General features: G+C 53.3%; 1 protein-coding gene across 1 annotated transcript in view; it reads left to right on the forward strand.

Annotated features, from left to right (window-relative positions):
- The first annotated feature begins 2,282 nt into the window (after positions 1-2,282).
- The window catches only part of Hcn4 (hyperpolarization activated cyclic nucleotide gated potassium channel 4), a 41,273-nt gene continuing 26,065 nt past the window's right edge, over positions 2,283-17,490 (forward strand). Inside the window, exon 1 of the mRNA XM_031344786.1 lies at positions 2,283-3,883. Within this exon, the coding sequence (XP_031200646.1) occupies positions 3,099-3,883 (785 nt within the window). The 5' untranslated portion in view covers positions 2,283-3,098. The remainder of the gene's footprint in view (positions 3,884-17,490) is intronic.

The following is a 17,490-nucleotide window of genomic DNA, read 5'->3' on the forward strand; positions in this document are numbered from 1 at the left end:
CTGGCAGCCACATAAAAATCTGGGTGTGGCTGTGCATACCTGTAATTACAGCACAAAAGAGTGGGGTACACAGGAGCTGACCCCAGCATAGGTTCAGTGATAGACTCTATCTCAAACACCACAATGGGGCAGGACATAAGTCATCTTACTCTTGGTTGGTATGTGTTTCTCATTAAATCTGATCCCCCTCCTCCAGGAAGCCTTCCCTAACTAGGCCAGACTTAGGAAGCTTCCAGATCTCTCTTGGGGAAGATGTGATCTAGCTTCTAGTATGTAAGTTCATGAGTTTCTGGTTTTCACTCTATTCCAGAGCATGGGTCTAACCTCCTAACATGGAGCCCACAAAGGTTCCCTCCTCATCCCCTGTCCCTCAGATTTTGCTGGCATACCAGCAAATAGATATCCTCTACTAACATCCTCATATGGAGGATACAGAAGAAGCTCAGCCTCAATAGGGGATTATTATGGGTCTGACTTATCTAAGTGTCAATTTTATACCAGAGTTGGCTCTAGATGGATTGTGCTAATCTAGTTGAAGGTGAGTGAGGTGTTAGAGGAAGAGTCAACAGGAGGCCTCTGGCCAGCCTGGGACAGTGGTTCCTAGGAAACAGAATCTCAGTCATATCCTTATTTTTACCCCGGGGTTCCCTTTATCACCAGTAGTTAGCTTTCAGGGTCTCATGCTTCTGGTGGAATTGATCTGCTCTTTGTTCACCCCTGTGATGGTGCCCAAGCTTCTGAGATTGTTAGTCTTGTCTTTCCCTGTAAGGAACTTAATCCAGAGGAACAAGGGCTGCCTGATGTCATTGATGTTCAGATCAATGGGGACTCACTCAATAAGAACCAGAAGTGGAGACATGACCAATATCTGGGTTAGTCAGGGAAACATGCCGTGGGTGTACTGCCTTCCAGCAGCTGGGTCACTGCAGGGTGGTTTCTGGTGATCAGAGAAACTGTAGCAAGTGAGCTAAGGAGAGGTCTTCACACACAGGGCAGACAGGGCTCTCAAGCAGTTAAGAGCACTCCTCAAGGAGACCCAAGGACATCGAGAGATCGTGCCTCCCAGCATCTGTGCGCGGAACTGTCAGCTCAGAACTGCTCAAAAGTAGAAATGCCAGCTCCGGGTGATGTCATCACCCTAGACATCCCCACCCCCATGCGAAGTCCTGTGGTCCAGTGGATAGAGCAGAAAAGACCCTGCTAGGCTGCCCACCCTCCAAACCCAGCTGCCTCCCAAATTCCCACTCTGGATGTGTGTATAGACACAAGCGGGCTAAGATTTCAAATTTAAACTTCATGCTATTCCTCAGAGTTGCGGACCCTTTTGCCTTCCTGTTCACGGGTCTGTTTCTCTTACTGACACAGACTCCAACCTTCTCTGACCAGCTCTCTATCTGAACCGCCCCTTTACTTTTTTTTTTTTTTTTTTTTTTTTTTTGAGCTAATGTTGGGTGTTGGGCTGTTCTAAAGTGTGGGTACCTAAGCTGTACCTTAGGCTGAGCTATTTGGGATTTGCCCTTAAATCGAGACTGTAATACAGGAAGCAAGAAGACGCCCAGGTGCATCCCCGACAGCCTTAAGATAGGGATCAAATGGGGGCTGGGCTGTGTAGATGCTGGGGCGGGTAAAGAGTGTGTCTGGTTGGAGATGGAACCCTCTAACGCTGGTGCACAGAGAAGAAGGTATCTGGACTGGGTGGAAGCACAAGGCGAGGGATTCAAAGCCTTCCCCCGAGTGTGTCAGGTCGCCAGAGGAGCCTGCCTATAACCTCCTGGCTGCAGCCCGCTGGTCTCGGGAATCCCGCATCGAATTGCTCCGGGAAAGGTGCTGGGGAGTGGGTGGTGGAAAGTCCGGCGCTGGGATCCCGCGTCTGTGACTGCTACTGTCGGCGCATTTCTTCGAAGTCTTACCTCGCAGAAGTGGGTCCACCCGCGCGCCCAGTGAGCGCCTGGAGAGTTTCCTGCAAGCCCTCCTCGCTGCGCCGGGGAAGACCCACGCGGGATTCGCCCCCCGCCCCTGGCTCAGGAAAACCCTGGGAGCCGCCCGGACTCAAAGCGTTTTCCGGAAACCCCCTCTCCAGGCGAGTTGCGGGAAAGCAGCCGCTCCAGCCTTACGACCGACACGCCTTCCCAGAGGAGGCTCGGAGACCCTAGTGTGGAGACAGCTAAGCAAGGAAAGCCCGAAGCTCCCGGGAGAGACTGGGAAACCCCGCCCCCTAATCTTGAGCCCCATCCGGAGCCCTCATTTGGAGGGAGCTCTCAGCCCATGGCCAGCAGAAATCCTTACGCGCACAGGAGTAAGGACTCCTCCTACCTCAGTTCCTAAGGTCTGGCGAGGTTCCTCCTTGCGCCCCTCGCCGGGCCCGCCCCCCTCCGCCCCCCTCTATGTCTGGGCTGGGACGCCGCTGCCCCTTTAAGAAGCCCAGGTAGGCAGGCCGGGCTGCAGAAGCCGCTCCTATGGCAACCCGCGAGCTGCGGCGGCTTCATGAATATTCCGGGGCGCGGGAGCCCGAGCGCTGCCGGAGGGCGCTCCGGGAGAGGCGGCGGCTGATGTAAGCCCGGCGGGCCGCTGGGCTCCGCTCGGCTGCGGCGGGAGTCCCCAGGACCCGGCCGGCTGGGCTCAGCTAGAGAAGGCAAAGCGAGAAGCCGGGTGGCCGGCTGCAAAGCCCCGGCGGTCACACTCACTGACAGCCCCAGACGCCCGCCGGACGCACTCCCGGGAACCGCGCGGGCAGTGCGCTCTGCGCTCGGGAGCGGTTCCCGGAGCGCCGTGGCCGCAGCGCCGCCGCTGCCCGCGCCCATTGTTCCCCGCGGGGGCGGGGCGCCTGGAGCCGGGCCGCGCGCCGCGCCCCTGATCGCAGGAGGGAGGGAACAGAGGGAGGGAGCGTAGGGTCCCCGCGCCCAAGCCGGGCCCGGGAGGAGGTGCAGCGCGGCGAACCCGGGGACCTGCGGCCCGACGAGGAGCCTCTCCTCGGCGCACAGCCGGCGGGATCATGGGCTCGTGAGGCAGCGAAGGACGCGTCCTCACTGGCAGGCGCACCTGGAGCGGGTCCCCCGTGCCGCACCCGCACCGCTGCCCCCGGCCCAGTCCCTGGCACCATGGACAAGCTGCCGCCGTCCATGCGCAAGCGGCTCTACAGCCTTCCGCAGCAGGTGGGGGCCAAGGCGTGGATCATGGACGAGGAAGAGGATGGTGAGGAAGAGGGGGCCGGGGGCCGCCAAGACCCGAGCCGAAGGAGCATCCGGCTGCGGCCGCTGCCCTCGCCCTCGCCCTCGGTGGCCGCCGGCTGCTCGGAGTCCCGGGGTGCGGCCCTCGGGGCGACAGACAGCGAGGGGCCGGGCCGCAGCGCAGGCAAGTCCAGCACCAACGGTGACTGCAGGCGCTTCCGCGGGAGTCTGGCCTCGCTGGGCAGCCGGGGCGGCGGCAGTGGTGGAGCAGGGGGCGGCAGCAGTCTCGGGCACCTGCATGACTCCGCGGAGGAACGGCGGCTCATCGCCGCCGAGGGCGATGCGTCCCCCGGCGAGGACAGGACGCCCCCGGGCCTGGCGACCGAACCTGAGCGCCCGGGCGCCGCGGCACAGCCCGCAGCATCGCCGCCGCCCCAGCAGCCGCCGCAGCCGGCCTCTGCCTCCTGCGAGCAGCCCTCGGCGGACACAGCTATCAAAGTGGAGGGAGGCGCGGCCGCCAGCGACCAGATCCTCCCCGAGGCCGAGGTGCGCCTAGGCCAGAGTGGCTTCATGCAACGCCAGTTCGGTGCCATGCTGCAACCTGGGGTCAACAAATTCTCCCTACGGATGTTCGGCAGCCAGAAAGCGGTGGAGCGCGAGCAGGAGAGGGTTAAGTCAGCAGGGTTTTGGATTATACACCCCTACAGTGACTTCAGGTAAGAGGCCAGGTGGGGATGCTGTGGGTGCCTTGTGTAGTTGCAGGCGTGCTTTCGTCTCAGTCCTGCCTCCCAGCCTGAGTTAACTTTCCTTCCTTGCGCTGGGAGCTCCAAGAGAAGTGGGGCGCCTGGAGCGTCCCAGACACCCCCGGAACCTCCTGCAGTACACTGGAAACTCCCTCAATCTTCAGGCTCCCGCTTTCTTTCTTCCGGGGTCGGGACCACTTTGGAGGCAAGCTCAAAGGTGTTCTGAGATTGGCCTAGCCCTGCCTGCAGCCAGGGCAGAGCTCTGCTTGTCTGAGCCACGCACCTCCCCCTTAGAGTCTGCAGAGTCAAAGTGGCCATCCTAGAGACAGCTCCAGGTCATTCAGCTTGCAGAGAAGGGTCATGGAGGGAGATAACCATCTTAGCAGCTGGGTCAGCTCCTTGGGTGCTGACTGCAGGTATTAATATCTTTGAGGGACCTGTGAAGCTGCTGCTAGATTCTTCAGTCGAGGTTGCTGGGGCCTCGGGCCCAGGATGAAAGCACTCAGCACATTTTTACCCAGCCCTTCATGTTGAGTGGTGTACCAGGAGCAGGTACCCTACACAGTTAACTTTCACACTGGCAGGGCAGAATGACCTTGCTCACAGTGGTCAGTGAAGATGTCTGCTGTCCTGACTGACATGCGGCTGTCTATTGATCCCCAACTGGTCCAGTGTCCCATCTCCATCCCAATGGCCTAAACTCTAGCAACTAGGTCTCTCATGGGTCCCTAGACCAGCTAGGGAGAGAGATCCTGTCCCCTCTTGCACCTCCCAAGTCTAATGCCAATGATTAGGAGATACCACTTGGGCCTGTGGACTGAGCTGTGTCCATGAGGGGTTATGAATTGCTTCTGGGTTCGCATCGGGAATGCCTTTGTCTCAGTCAAGGTTCCGAGTCCCCACTTTCTCCTGTCTCTTCCTAGCACACCAGATTAGGATGAAGATCTCTCTGGGGTTTTTTTTTTTTTTTTTTTTTTTTTTTTTTTTTGTCCTCTCCCTGTGTCCTGCCCTGTTTATCTCCCTTGCCTGCCTACCTGCTGGCCTGCCTGTATAAAGGAACATTTTGCCAACCAGAGCCTCTTTACAAACTCCAGGGAAGCTGGATTTGTAATGAGAGCAAAGCTATTTTCCGTCCAATGAGAGAGATTTCTTTGGCTGGGAATGACCAGTCAGACAACACTTTGGTGGCTTAAAATAGGTGGTGAATAAGGAGAGGCACCCTCTTTTGGTTCCTTCCCCCCTTTTCTCTTGGGAGATCATTCTTTCTAACCCTAATACCCATACTTCCTATTCTCAGAGGCCAAGAAGGCAGTAAGCTTGCTAGACAGAGCTGCAGTCTTCAAACGATGTGAGCAAAGGTAGACCCTTGGCAGGATCCTTCGTGGACTCCCATAACTGGGACTGGGAGCTGATGCTCCCGTGTTGAACCAGGGAGAAGTGGACAGGAGCCATGTCTCCTTTGCCCCTGCTGTCCCTGAGTGTCCCAGGCTTCTCTTTCCTCAGAGGTGGTGACAGACAGTTCTAGTATTGATCACTTGAGATTGCTAATGTGCTCCAATCAAGTGCTCAACTTCTGTCCATATTTGTGGTGGGAAAACTTCCATTCACATGTATCTTCAAGCCCCAGTATCAGCCTCAGGTATGTCTTACCTCTACTGACAGGAATTGATGGAGAACTTCTGACTGCAAAGCCTTGCTTGCCCTCCCCACCCGTCCTCCCTCAGATGGTGAAGATCTGGGACTGAAGCCATCCATCCCCCTGCCCATCCCCCCTCTCGACTGAAGCTTCCTATTCTTACCTGTGCCATTCATAACATGCTAGCTTGCAGTGTCCTTGTTGTGGAGCCCCCACTGATCCAGGCTTTGGAGATATGATGTCTGGGATATTGGAGAAGCTGGGCACCAAATGACTAATGATAGACAACAGAACAGGGGTCCAACTGGGTTTTAATGTGGGTTTTTGTAACAAGCAACAGAGACTGTAGCTGGAACTGGTCATCTTCTATGCCCAGCCTTGTCTGATGCTGGGTCTGCAGGACGGAAAACAGTCAAAAGACAGAGTGTGTGTCTCTGGAGGCCAGTGGCCGTGCCCCCTCTGCCTCTTAGGCCAAAACAGCTAGTCTTGGCTTTAGAAGTTAAAGAGATGAGGGATTAGTGAATCCTCTAAGTTTAGAAAACCCATCATCACTCCTTCCAAGCCACCACTCCCCATGGAGAACCCAAGCCTTGAACCACAAAGTTTTGGTTGCCGGCCTTGGGTTTTTATCTGGAGACAGACATCATCGCCCACCAGAGCTTCTGCAAGCACTTCCCAGACTCACAGAGGATTTATTCATCATTTTGACTGGCAGGAAGCATTGATCCTGCAGAATTGGTTTAATAAAGAATCACTGGCAAACCATGATAGATTGAGTTTGCGGTTTGGAGTTCAGGGCTGGCTGTGATGGGCTGCTTCTGACATCTGTCTGGGGAGAGGAGGGCTCGGTACCTCTCCTTGGGAAGTCATCGGCTTGCTTTGAGACTCACCATAACTTAGGCAGTGACTGAGAGAGACTAGGCCCGCTGTGCTCCGCGTCTGTACCACACTATCTATTCACATGGCTTCTGCAGTCCCCAAGGCTCCGACTTCCCTTCTTCTCCAACATCCCATTGGTCCTTTGAAGTTCATACTTACAGTTTGTTAATGGAAGAGACCAGCATGTGGCAATCCTTAGGACATTTCCCCCAGGCTATCGACCAAGGTCCCCCGAACAGGTCCTTCCCCCCAATGGATGTCTATCCTAGAAGCCTGGGTTTGATGTTGTAACCTAAGAACATACAGCACATTAGCTAGATAATACTGGTTTCACAAGAAGATGGAAAGGGAAAGAAAGAGAGTAGGGGGGGACCCCGAGAGGTGTGGCTACTTTTGTCCTAGAGTCTGGTTGGCCAAAATTTCAAACACTGGGTTCAGGGAGTTGACGTGGTTGTGTGTATGTTGGAGACTGTGTCTTGGGGATGTGTGGGTGGACATGGTGGTTGTCAGGGAAATTCTTATCTGGATATTAGCTCTGGGTCTACCACTGTGCCCCAGACAGCAGCTCAGCCTTGACAATAGATCAGGCAAAAGCTTGGATCGCCTGCTCTCCTCACTTTATCCTTTTAAATCCAGGAGGAAAGGAAGAGACAGAAGACTCTAAAAGCATCCTTGTATTGGGGCCAAAGCAGCTGTGCTTTGGAATTCTGAGTACTGCAATGATGCTAGGTCCTAGGAGTTGTCTAAGTAGTCATTGTGTGGCTGGTCCCTGCACCAGATCAATGCTGTTGCTCATTTCATATCCCTTGCCCAACCTGTTTGCTATTAGGTCCTGCTTCAGCCTTCTGTGAGCCTCAGTTTTCTTGCTCAGAAAATGGGACTCCTCTTGCTCACTTCTACATTAGACACAAACTGAACAACTGTAGGTACACAGGTGATGTGAGAGTGGTCAGTGAGTGGTCAAATACCTTCCCTGCTGTCGCTCTTTCCTCCCCTTGGCCCTAAGTGGACCACATGGACCTCTGTCCTGGGCTCTGGCCTGGGGTTCTGAACTAGTTTGTCATCAGGGACTTTACAGATAATCTGTTAGAAACTACCAAGTCAGTATCTAGAGAAACACGCATTTATGTAGGCACAGGAAATGAGCAGTTTCCTGTGTCTGAAGCATCCCTAAATTGAGACTCATGTGGGGCCTGATGGCTGTGGGTTCCACTGGAGAGGCCACGCCAAGAGAGGGTCTAGGCCCTGGTAGAAGTGGGGTATTAGCCTTCCTTGGGGCCTAGTATGGTGTGAGTGGGGTCTGGATCTCCCTCTGTGATCTGGACTTGGGTCTCTCATTGCTGGCAGAGGGCATAAGCAGTCAGAGATCAGAGCTAGGAGGAGCCCGAGGAAGGGAAGGAGAGCTTGGGGACTTGCTGCCTGGTTCTCTTCTCAGCCTCATCCCTATGTACTTCCCCCTGCAGCCTTGGGAAGGACGGTTCAGGGAAAGGCACAGCCTGGCTCCGGGTCTGGGAGTTTGGAGGTCCTTTTTAAGGGGAGCCTTTTGGGGCCAGCTGTTCCTGCTGGGTGTGTGGGAAGCTGGGTGAAAGACACAGCAGGCACTGGCAGCAGGGAGGGGAGGGCTCCTTGGTGCAGAGGGGAATTCCAAAGTGAGCTGCCCGGGTGGTGCTGTCTGGTGGCACAGTGGGCAGCGGACTCTCCAACTGGGCAGTATTCCTCACTAGAGTTAGTAGAGCTTAGAATATGTTGTCTTCGTGAATCCATGTGCCTGGAACCCCACGGGGCCAGAGGGCTAAGCCCCCTGACTATCCAGTTCCCCTTGTAGCTTGGTTCTAGCTCTTAAGACTGGTAACAGCTTGATGGGTCTGGCTGCCTTCTTGTTTGGCCTTGTCTCTACCCCTTTGATTTTATGAAATGAGGCTTTCATTCTGGTAGGTGGCAGATGCCATACAGGGAAACCCAATGGTGCTCTTCTATCTGCCTGTTCACCTGCCTTCCTCTCCAGGTTGGAAGGCTTCACATTTCCAGGTCTTCCTTATATTTCTCCAAACCACTCATCCATCCCTCTTGGTTACCTTGTGGCATTGGGCAGTACTCTGGTTCTTTGAATGCAACTTCTCATTGGAGTGTTGTCCATCTCACCCTGGGAGCTAGTTAAAATGTAGCTTTCGTTGTGTAATGATATTCCTGGTGCCCTGGGTCCAGGCGTGGAGTCCTGAGCTTATTGCCCACATGTTTAAGGAAGGCTTGCAGGGCCCTGAGACTGTTTCCTATACCTTTGGCAATGGAACCTTTGCCTCAAGCCCCAGTTTCAGTTCTGCAGGGCAGGACACTATAAAGTTAGGTGGGGCCTGCACTTCAGAGATCAGCTTGTATCCCAGGATGCCAAATTTACAGCCTCACCTCCTACCCTTATAGGTCTGGTTTGGCTTTGCATACTGCCTTCTGGGGGAAGCTGAAGAGCGGGAAGAGATCAGGTGACCAGAGGACACCTGTCACTCCATGTCACCTGACTTTCAGCTTCTCTCCAGTCCTAAGGGTCAGAGGCTGAGGCCTGAGAGAGGGAACAAAGGGATAGGATATCTAGGGATATCTTACAGCAGTGAGATTTCCACAGTAGGTAGACATTGTCAGTGAGAATCCAGAGGTGACAGGTAGCTGTGACAGTGGCCAGCTGGAACAGAGACACCCTGCACAGCAGCTGCCTTAGAACTTTGAGCAGGGAATCTGTTCCAATTCTGTGCTCTTTCTCTGTTCCTGTCCCTGTCCCTGTGGGAGAGGCTTGCCTGTCAACTCTTTCTCCCTCTCTTAGTCTCCAGTCAGATAACAGGATGGACAAATGCCAGGGAAGCCTGAGTGGCCCTTGTGTCTGCCACAACACTGGATACCAAGGGGAAAACCATGTAGCACAGAAGGTCCTGGCCCAGTCCCTTGGGGGCTTGTCATATAACTGAGGCGGCCATGGCTCCAGCCTGACTTGAGAGCTCTTACAAAGCTGCTACTGCCAGTTGCTAATTAATAGAAAGGCCACAGAGGCCAGCCAGGCAGTTCTGCTTGGGCCCAGGGGATGCTGAAGAATCCACATTTCCCAGCCAGAGAGGGCCACGGGAGGGCAGGGGCATTGTCTTGGCTTTAGAAAGGATGTTCTCTGCCAGCCAGGCTTCCTTGCTAAGAAAGCATTGCCAGGGACCTGGAAATCTGTGGTCCCAAGGGCCAGGAAGCCACTCAAGACACTTCACCATCACCAACACCCAAAGCTGGGGCAGGAGGCAGTACTGAGAGGTGGCGAGTTCTCTGGCACAGAGGAAGCTCAGGATAACACAGAAGAGAACTTGGGTACTCTGCATCCTGTGGAGCAAATTCAGCACTGAGATAAGCTGATTGGCTGGCATAGTGCATTGTGACAGATGTGAGCCAATGCTTTAAGGCCGGATAGGACCTAGATATATAGGGGGTTGAGGCCATGGATCAGACAGTAAAGGGCTTGCTCTATAAGTACTGAGGACATGAGTTTGGATGCTCAATATCCACATTAATGACTTCTAAAAATCCAGGTTCAATATCTTGTGCCTTTAATCCCAGTGTGGAGGTAAAGACAGGAGGATCCCTGGGGCTTGTTAGCCAGGCTGTATAACCAAATTGGTGAGCCCCAAGTTTAGTGAGAGACCCTATCCCAGAAAATAAGGTGGAGAACAATCAAGTAAACTGCCTGATGTGGATCTCTGGCTTCCACACACCTGCAAACATCTGCATAGATGTACACACACACACACACACACACAGATACACACAGACACACAGGCACACATATACACATGCAGGTTGGAAACTTCTCTCAAAAGTACTGAGAAGACAGCTGGGCAGTGGTGGTGCATGCCTTTAATCCCAGCACTTGGGAGGCAGAGGAAGATGGATTTCTGAGTTTGAGGCCAGCCTGGTCTACAGAGTAAGTTCCAGGACAGCCAAGGCTACACAGGGAAACCTTGTCTCAAAAAGCCAAAAAAAAAAAAAGTACTGAGAAGAGCCGCTCTGGCCTCAGCATCTTCACCTCTCAGCCCGGAGCGCAGGAAAGCCAGTGGTTCACCTTCCAGTTATGCTTAGGGTTTCCATCTTGTCTCCAGTCCCTGGACCCCAGTTGTTCCTATATCTCTTTCATATGCAGCTTGCCCTTTACCATCATAGCTACCCAAACCCTTCTGAAATAGGGAGTTCATAACCCTTCAGTGAAATAGGGAGACTAAAGTCAGGCAGGTTTATAGACCAAGAACTACCATCATGAATGTAGCAGCTGACAAATGCCAGGTCGTGTGGGGAACTGGATATATCTTATCATTTACTCTTCAAAGTGGCCCCCAGATGGTTTAAGCATGCTTATTTTACAGGAAAGGTTACTCTTGGGGTCAGGGAGCAATTCATTCCAAATCTCATCATTGGGAAGAACCAGCCTCATCTTCAGAACTCCTAACTTACGTCCTCCTCTCTTCTTTCTCCTCCCCTCCCCTTTTCCCCTTTGCTTTAAAAATTTAATTATACAAGTATTCCTCAGAATATTCTCCCGAGAATCAAAACATTATGGGGGATTCAGGAAAAGGGGTAACCACCAGGTACAGGGAATCATTAGGCTCAGAGCCCCAAAGGAAAGACTTAAGCAGGCCCTTTGTCTGGAGTGTTCCTTGTGTAGACAGACGCAGGGGAGCAGAGAACGCTTCGAAGAACGTTCACGTCAAAGACAAAGCCAGAACCCACTGGGTTATGTGATGTCGCTCTACAGAGTTTGAGAGGCCTACCCATCCGATCTTCCTCTGATGGGACCTAACTGGTAGCATACCGGGGCATCGTCTAAGTCCCTGTGCCAGGATGACTTAGGTTCCGGGGGCAGAGGGACAAACAGCGTGCTCAGCACACCCAAGAAACACATAGTGCTGTGGTCTGTTTATTGGATCCTTTAGAAAAATGAGGGTGTGGAGATTGGAACTCAGCTGAGGGCTATGTCTGGAACCTGGGCTCATTCTGTGGTCAGGGTCAGAGTTCAGTCTCTGATGAAGATCAGGGCTCAGTCTGAGAATGTGGTCTGGACCTGGAGTGTGACCATTAAGACTTTGTTTGTGATTGGGATCAAGGCTTAGCTTAAAATCAGGGTCATAAGTCAGTCATGACTGGGACCAGGAGGGGCTCATAAGATTAAAAAGGCTTGGTTCAGGGCCAGTAGCAAAGCTGGTGAACTAATTTCAGTATCTTCCTGGAGGCCCCGATCTTGGAGTGGGATTGAGGACATTTTACCACCTTGTGATCCCCATCCTTTCTGAAACTCCTATGCCTCTTAGCATCTGAGCCAGATGCCTTTGGTCCACACTGGTAGGCAAAGCACAAATTACAAATAAGCCACCATGCTACCACTACTGGAACTGCCAAATCTCATCCATGACCCCTCCCCACCCTGCTCTGCCCCTCATTGTTGGGGCTGGTGTTCCCAGACAGGCAGCGAGGCCCAAGGCACAAGTGGAATTAATGCCTGGTGATGAGCATGCAATGGGTATGGGCTCCCTAGCAGGACTCCCTCTGCCCAGGGTACCCAGCACTCTACAGAGCATGCAGTAGGGCTTCCGGGTCTGATCCCAGCAGCTGCGGGGGCCTGATAATTGTACTGGTGGTTTTATGTCTGTCTAAGCATTTACCCATGTGGGTGGATGTGTTATGTCTGCGTGAACGAGGCGTTCAGAAATTAATACATAACAGGGCTGCGTAATGCGTTGTTTTCTGGGCTTGAGGTGGTGGGGGAGCAAGAAGGGGTCATGCCCTCCGGAAGTCTATGTTCTAAGACTGTTTCCATATGTTGTGGGAAAGCCACTGCTCACCTGACAGGGGAGGGTGCTGGCTCCTTGTAAGGTCTCTGGGGCTTGTTTGGGGGAGACAGAAAAAGGACAGGCCAGTGTGGACGCATGGCAAGTAAAGGAGAATCTGAACTGGGTCTGAAGGAGGGAGAAGCGTTCTTTCTGCACACTTTCTAGGAAGCTGGTGGTTGGGAGACTGAGCCACCTGCTTGGGGTGGGTGTTATCGGCCTCTGGTTCTCTGGATCCGCACTCCCAGGCGCCTGGTCCTGTTGCCTGCCTGCCTACATCTGCTGTGTATTCGCCCTGAGCCCTGCAACAGCCTTGGAGAAGACTCCCTTCTCTTTCCCCACAAGGCCCAGAAGGCAGACACCACTGTCGTAATGTCACTGAGCATGTGGCCTGGAGCCCAGAAGTAATTACCCTGCAGTCCCCTTGAAGGCTGGAGCAGCCCCTGTCAATGATTAACACAAGTCCCTGAACACCAAGGCCAGCCATAGGTTCTTCTTTCTGCAGTTTCTCAGAAGATCTAAGACTCCCGTTTCTTCCCACGGGCACCGGGAGACCTGCGGGCACCCAGGTCTCATTGATCCTCATAACATCTAGGTCTCATTGATCCATGTAACACCTTTTTAGAAGAATTGTGGGGCTAGCTGAGAAGTTTCTGCAGATGAGCCCAGGTTAGCTCACCTGGAGCCTTTGCCTTCCCACCCCGAGTTTGCTTATGTGTGAGCCTTCTTGCCTTCTGTGCACTAGGAGTCTGTCCTCCCGTCGTGGCCATGGAACCTCACCAAGCTTCCTCCCTCTCTCAGCATCCAGGGTCAGGACTCAGGCTAAGCCTGAGAAGAGAGCAGAGCTAATTGCACAAATAGATATTGAGCCTGCAATCCTGACCCCATTAGTGCAAACTGAGCCAGCAGGGCCCTGCTGACCAGAAGAGCTGATGAGAAAGAACCTCGACTCCACTGAGCCAAGTCAGGCAAGATACTGCCATTTTATAGTCTCTGGTCCTGGAATAGTTGGGGCACCTCTGACATCCTTCTGCTGAGGACTTGCTAGCCCTGGGGTGCAGGGGACAGGGTGGGGGCTCTCCATTAGCTCCCAGCCCTGTGGAGTGGAAGGTAACAAGAGTTCTTTTCTATGTTCCTTGCTATGTTCTAACCCAGGTACCAAGTTGGAATGAGAGCTTAATGAAAATGATGTCACCTTCTTGCCTAAGGTCCCAACTATGTCCTCCTCCTAGCTCCTGGGGACAACTCCTGAGGACGGTTGCCCACTCCTGGAAGCTCAGAGCTGGCCTGAGAGTGCTCAGTGTTAGGGCTCACAGAGGCTGTAGGTCACGATAGGTGGATATGGTTGGAAGAACCCATGGGCCGCTAGGACTGTCACCTATGAAAGTGGCCATTCTAGCCTCAAAGGATCTTTGGAAGGCAGCATCTAGAACAGGCCCAGGGACAGTGTGGGAATTGAAGTCTAGTTTAGCTGGTGGGCTTAGCTGAAGCTTGCTTGCTCTCGTGGCCTCTTTTTTCTGTTTGAATAGGAGAAGGACAAGGATTGCGTTTTAGCGAGGTCCCAAAGCCTGGGTGGTGGCCACTACAGGGTCTCCAAGGTCTTTATTTAATCTGGCCTCTCCAGAATGAGGCTAGGCAGGAAACACCCTATCTCAGTTCACTTTCTACAGCTGTGATAAACACAGTGGCCAAAAGCTACACAGGGAGGAAGGGTTTATTTGGATTACTAATCGTGATTACAGTCCGCCATAAAGGGAAGGGGAGCCAGGAACTGAAGCCGAGCCTGGAGGCTGGAGCTGATGACGAGGCTGTGGAGGAGTGCTGCTGACTGGACTTGCTCCTCATGGCTTGTATGGTCTGTTTTCTTTAACGTAACCTAGGATCCCTTGCCTTAGGGGTAGTTCCACCCACACTGATCTGGGTCCTTCCACATCAACTTTTTTTTTTAAAGATTTACTTATTATTATAAATGAGTACACAGAAGAGGGTGTCAGATTTCATTACGGGTGGTTGTGAGCCATCGTGTGGTTGCTGGGATTTGAACTCACGACCTTCAGAAAAGAAGTTGTTGCTCTTACCTGCTGAGCCATCCCATTAGCCCCCACGTCAACTATTATTCATCAAAAAAACGCCCCATAGACTTGCCCACAGACAATATAATGGGAGCATTTTCTCAACTGAAGTTCTCTCTTCCCAGGTGATCCCAGCTTGAGTGATGTTGACAAAATACTAGCGGGCACCCCATACACACACTCACACTGCCTTGTGCTCCTCACTCTGGGGGGCCCAGTGGTGGGCTTCCCCGAGGGCCCTCTGACCTGAAGCACCTGCTGGGGTAGCTCCTCCTTGCCTCATTCCTGCATTAGCTCCCTAGGGCCCTAAGTCAAATCCTGACTCCTCTGCCCCATGCCCCGCCCAGAGGGACAGGCCCTCTTCCCTAGTGAACCCTTTCCCACCTTTGCCCACACAGGTTGTTATAAATCAGAATCAGGAAAACCAGGCTTGGAGGGCACCCGAGGAGCTGAGCCCTTGCTCAGGCTCCTTGTTAAGACATTTTTCCTGGGGAGAACTAGAGATCCATCTAGCCCCGGGTCCTCGGAGTTCCCCAGTGGGGTCCTTACTGCTCAACTAACTCACCTCAGCAAAATCAGGGTGTACAGCAAAATTTTGCTTTATGGGTCCCCCCCACCACCACCACCATCGCTACTGTGGTCCAAACCCCCTGGAGGCTTCGGTGCAGCTCCAGCGAGTACATTTTCTCCTTCACCCTGGTAGACCTTTTTGCAAGGGCAGGTGAGGCCAGGTACCTGGTTTCCCTTGGGGGCAGGGCGCTATTCTACAACAATGCTCTATTTTGGTCCCAGGCTCCTGAATGGTAGATCTGGAGGCTCCTGGGGCGTGGTACTTGAGTCTTTGTTCTTGGGCCTGAGGGAGTTCAGCATCCTGAAACCTCGGAGTGGTGTAGAGCAAGCAGATGTCCTTTGCTGTGCTGTTTGATGTGTGTGCCTGTGTATAAGTGTGTGTGTGTGTGTGTACCTCTGTGTGTACACACATATCCATCTACATAGATTCTAGTTTGTGTCTGTGTACAGAGAACTCAGTCTTTGAGAAAAGCAATGGGCTATATCACCTCACAGGGTCTTGAAGCTCCCAGAAGAATTCTAGCCTCTGGGCCTGCCCTTCGGGGCATCCCAATCTCTCCTTTGTACAGGCACCAGGCTGAGGCCGCTAAGCCACACTTCCTTCCTTTTCTTTCTCCAGGCTCAGCCTGATACCCAGCCTCTCTGACCTCTATGGTGCCTTCAGCGTGCCCGCCCTAGTCCCCTCTGTGGACTGATGGTGGTGGTAGGGAATCTGAGGATGGCCGGAGACAGGAACCACGTCAGCTTAGAGACACAAAGAGAACCAAGACCCTTGGGCTCCTGTCCCTGGTCTCCTACTGTGTCCAGGCCACAGTCCTGACCCCTGGACACGTTCAGCCTCCTACCCTCTGCTCCACTTTGAGGATGAGCCTTGGCTGAATTCCCTTCTGGAAAGCGCAGCCTCTGCGATGCAGAACCAAATACGCTGCCTCTTCCTTCCCAGCATAGGTAACCTTTGCCATTGAGTTAGCCTTTGTCATCAGCTCCCCCATGGGTACGCCTGCTCAGCTATCCAAAAGAGTGCTGCTTGAGGTTAAAAAAAAGGGAGGGGGAGGTTCGCAGGGTCTTCGAAACTTCCAGGCTGGGCCTGGCACAGAATGATGATGGTAGTGATAATGGTCAGCATGTGTTGATTATATACACTGTATAATGTGTTAGAAATAGTATCTCAGGAGCTGGGGATGCCACTCCATTGATAGAGTGCTTGCCTGGCATGCACAAAACCCTAGGTCCATTCCCTATCAATCACTACATACATAGTGGCACACACCCCTAATCCCAGCACTCGGCAGACATGGAGGCCCGAGGGTCAGAAGTTCAAAGTCATTTCAACCTGGGTTACAAGAGACCCTGTCTAAAATAGGAACTTGTCATGAAACTTGCCAGCAACCCAGATGTCAGGCCCTATTCTTGAGCAGACACCCAGGTGCCTATATGCCATAGCTGAAGGATCATCGTCTGGAAGGGGTGGGTCAGTCAGAGCCCACACCAGCCCTCACTCAATTATGAAGGGCTGTGACTTTAGCATAACTAGTGAGGGACCTTAGAAGAGACAAGGACTAAAGGGTCATTCAGGGACCTATGAGAACAAAACCATTGTTACTCAAATGACCGATGATTGTGGAAACATTAGAAAAGCATGCTCTGACCCACAGCCCAAGCCCAGCTGGCAACCCTTGGCTTTGAGTCTGTGTCTGCAGCAGCCGAGGCAGCTGGGAGCAGCTACCTGGGAGCCCTGTGATTCTGAGTCAGAGATTTTGAGGTGGGTTAAAAATAGAGCCCTGGTGGCCAGGCGGGGGTGGGAGGAAAAGAGCAGTCTCTCCACTGTTGTGGGGAGACCCTGGGGCCTGAGGGGGGCTGGGCAGGAAGGAGGTGGTGGAGGGAGTATGCTCCCCTCTAGAAGCCTGTGCTGAGAGGGTGATAGGAGACGAACAGGTCAGCTATGACTGGGGTGAGCTTGACAGGTAAGCCCAGGACAGAGGCCAACAGGGTCTCCTCACGGGCAGGCAGCCAGCAAGTGACTGGAATGTGAGATAAAGGAGGGGTATAGCAAACCGGAACCTGGACAGGAGAATGAGGGTGGCAGGGGGTTCTGCCACAGTGGACTGTGGCCTGCAGGCTGGACTCCTGGCTCCGGCTGTAGTCTTTATAGATCTTAAAATAAAAGCTGAACTGGGGCTGTTGCTCAGTAGAGTGTGAGTCAAGCATGTATGAGGCCCTGGGTTCAAACCCCAGAACAGTGCAAAAACCAGGCATGTCAGCATGTGCCTGCAATCCATTTGTTCACTCAGGAGGTGGGAGCAGGATGTTCAAGGTCATCCTCTGCTATATGTCCAGATGGAGTCTAGCCTGGGCTACATGAGAACACTGGGAAAGGATACCTGAAGAGGGAGGTACTAAGGAGGCAGGCAAGAGAGGGGCCCTTCTCCGAGGCCCCTGGAGTGGGGAACAGGCTAGCTTCCGGAAGCAGGTGAAAGAGCCACAGGCTCCTTCGTGTCTAGAAAGAAAGGAAGAGAGTGGGCAAAGAAGTCCAGCAGCAGCCGGGAGACGGTGGCGCATGCCTTTAACCCCAGCACTTGGGAG

The sequence above is a fragment of the Mastomys coucha genome, unplaced genomic scaffold (assembly GCF_008632895.1).
Source record: "Mastomys coucha isolate ucsf_1 unplaced genomic scaffold, UCSF_Mcou_1 pScaffold23, whole genome shotgun sequence".
Classification (NCBI taxonomy): Eukaryota; Metazoa; Chordata; class Mammalia; order Rodentia; family Muridae; genus Mastomys; species Mastomys coucha.